The following is a 1,134-nucleotide window of genomic DNA, read 5'->3' on the forward strand; positions in this document are numbered from 1 at the left end:
ATTGGGCCGCCCAGGATTCGAACACGGGTATCGGGGGCTCAGTTGTGGGGTCTTAACCGTTGAGCCAGTAGGAGGTAGTCGAAAGAAGTGGAAAAGATAAGTTACTTATTCTGTAACCCCTACACAGAAATCACTGCCGGTTTAAAGAATGGCCCGGCAGTGATGTACCCTCATCACTGTCGGTTCCTACTTACAACACGGTTTTCGTGATAGATGACATACATGCTGCAACACGGTATTATCTAGAAGAGCAACAGTCCTGTTGGCCCCTCGATCTCTGGTACGTAGCACAACGAGACAACGACCGAGATGCATCGCCACATACAATCTAAGGGACGATGTAAGCAAAACGAGGTCATACAATGCAACATCCAATATGTAAGCAAATAAAACGAGGTCATGCAATGCAAGTATCAACCCAAGGTGATGATGATCAAACAAAGGATTCGACGACATGGTTTTTTCAGCACCAGTAAATTATTACATCGACCTAAGACATAGATTAATCACTAGTGCTACTAATTACTAACGGTGCTGCCACATGCATCATCCCCTACTGTCGGTGCTCCTCTTCGCGCTTCTTTCGTCGCTCAGCCCTGTGCCGGTGCCATTCCGCGTCCATCGTGAGACGCCGCTCGGTCTCCTCCTCCTAGCGGCGGCGCTCCTCCTCCTCCTCGCGGCGGCACTCCTCCTCCTCCTCGTGGCGGTGCTCCTCCTCCTTGGAGATCTCGATGACGCGCTTTAGGATGCAGTCGTCAGTCTCCTTCTGTGTGATGGCGCAGAGGTGCCGGTCCTCCTCCTCCTTCCGAGCTGTCTCCAATGAGTTGAAGACGACCTCCTCCACTAGAAGAGGTTCCAGTTCCTCCTCCGATGCGGGCTCACGGTCTGAATCGTCCTCGAGGTCCGATTTAGACGACGGCATCGGTGGAGGCATCGGGGGGCGACGTGAGGACGATAGGTTCACCATCGCCCATGTTGTCTTCAAGCGGCGAGACATTGTGGCGGCGGGTCGATGGCTGGGGCGAGGTGTGCGTGGGAAGGGTGCTTCGCTTTCTTGACGCACGGTGGTGCAATGGCGGCCAACTGTGCATGGGGGCCTGGCTTATATATAGGCGTGTCGGTGGGTGGAACTGA

The 1,134-nt window shown here is 53.9% G+C and overlaps 1 protein-coding gene across 1 annotated transcript; it reads right to left on the reverse strand.

Moving 5' to 3' along the window:
* Positions 1-649: 649 nt before the first annotated feature.
* On the reverse strand, positions 650-922 carry LOC136543241 (uncharacterized). The gene has a single exon (XM_066535740.1). It carries the CDS (start codon positions 920-922, stop codon positions 650-652), a length of 273 nt encoding a protein of 90 aa, XP_066391837.1.
* Between the last annotated feature and the right edge of the window lie 212 nt (positions 923-1,134).

Source organism: Miscanthus floridulus, chromosome 3 (assembly GCF_019320115.1).
Source record: "Miscanthus floridulus cultivar M001 chromosome 3, ASM1932011v1, whole genome shotgun sequence".
NCBI classification, from domain to species: domain Eukaryota; kingdom Viridiplantae; phylum Streptophyta; class Magnoliopsida; order Poales; family Poaceae; genus Miscanthus; species Miscanthus floridulus.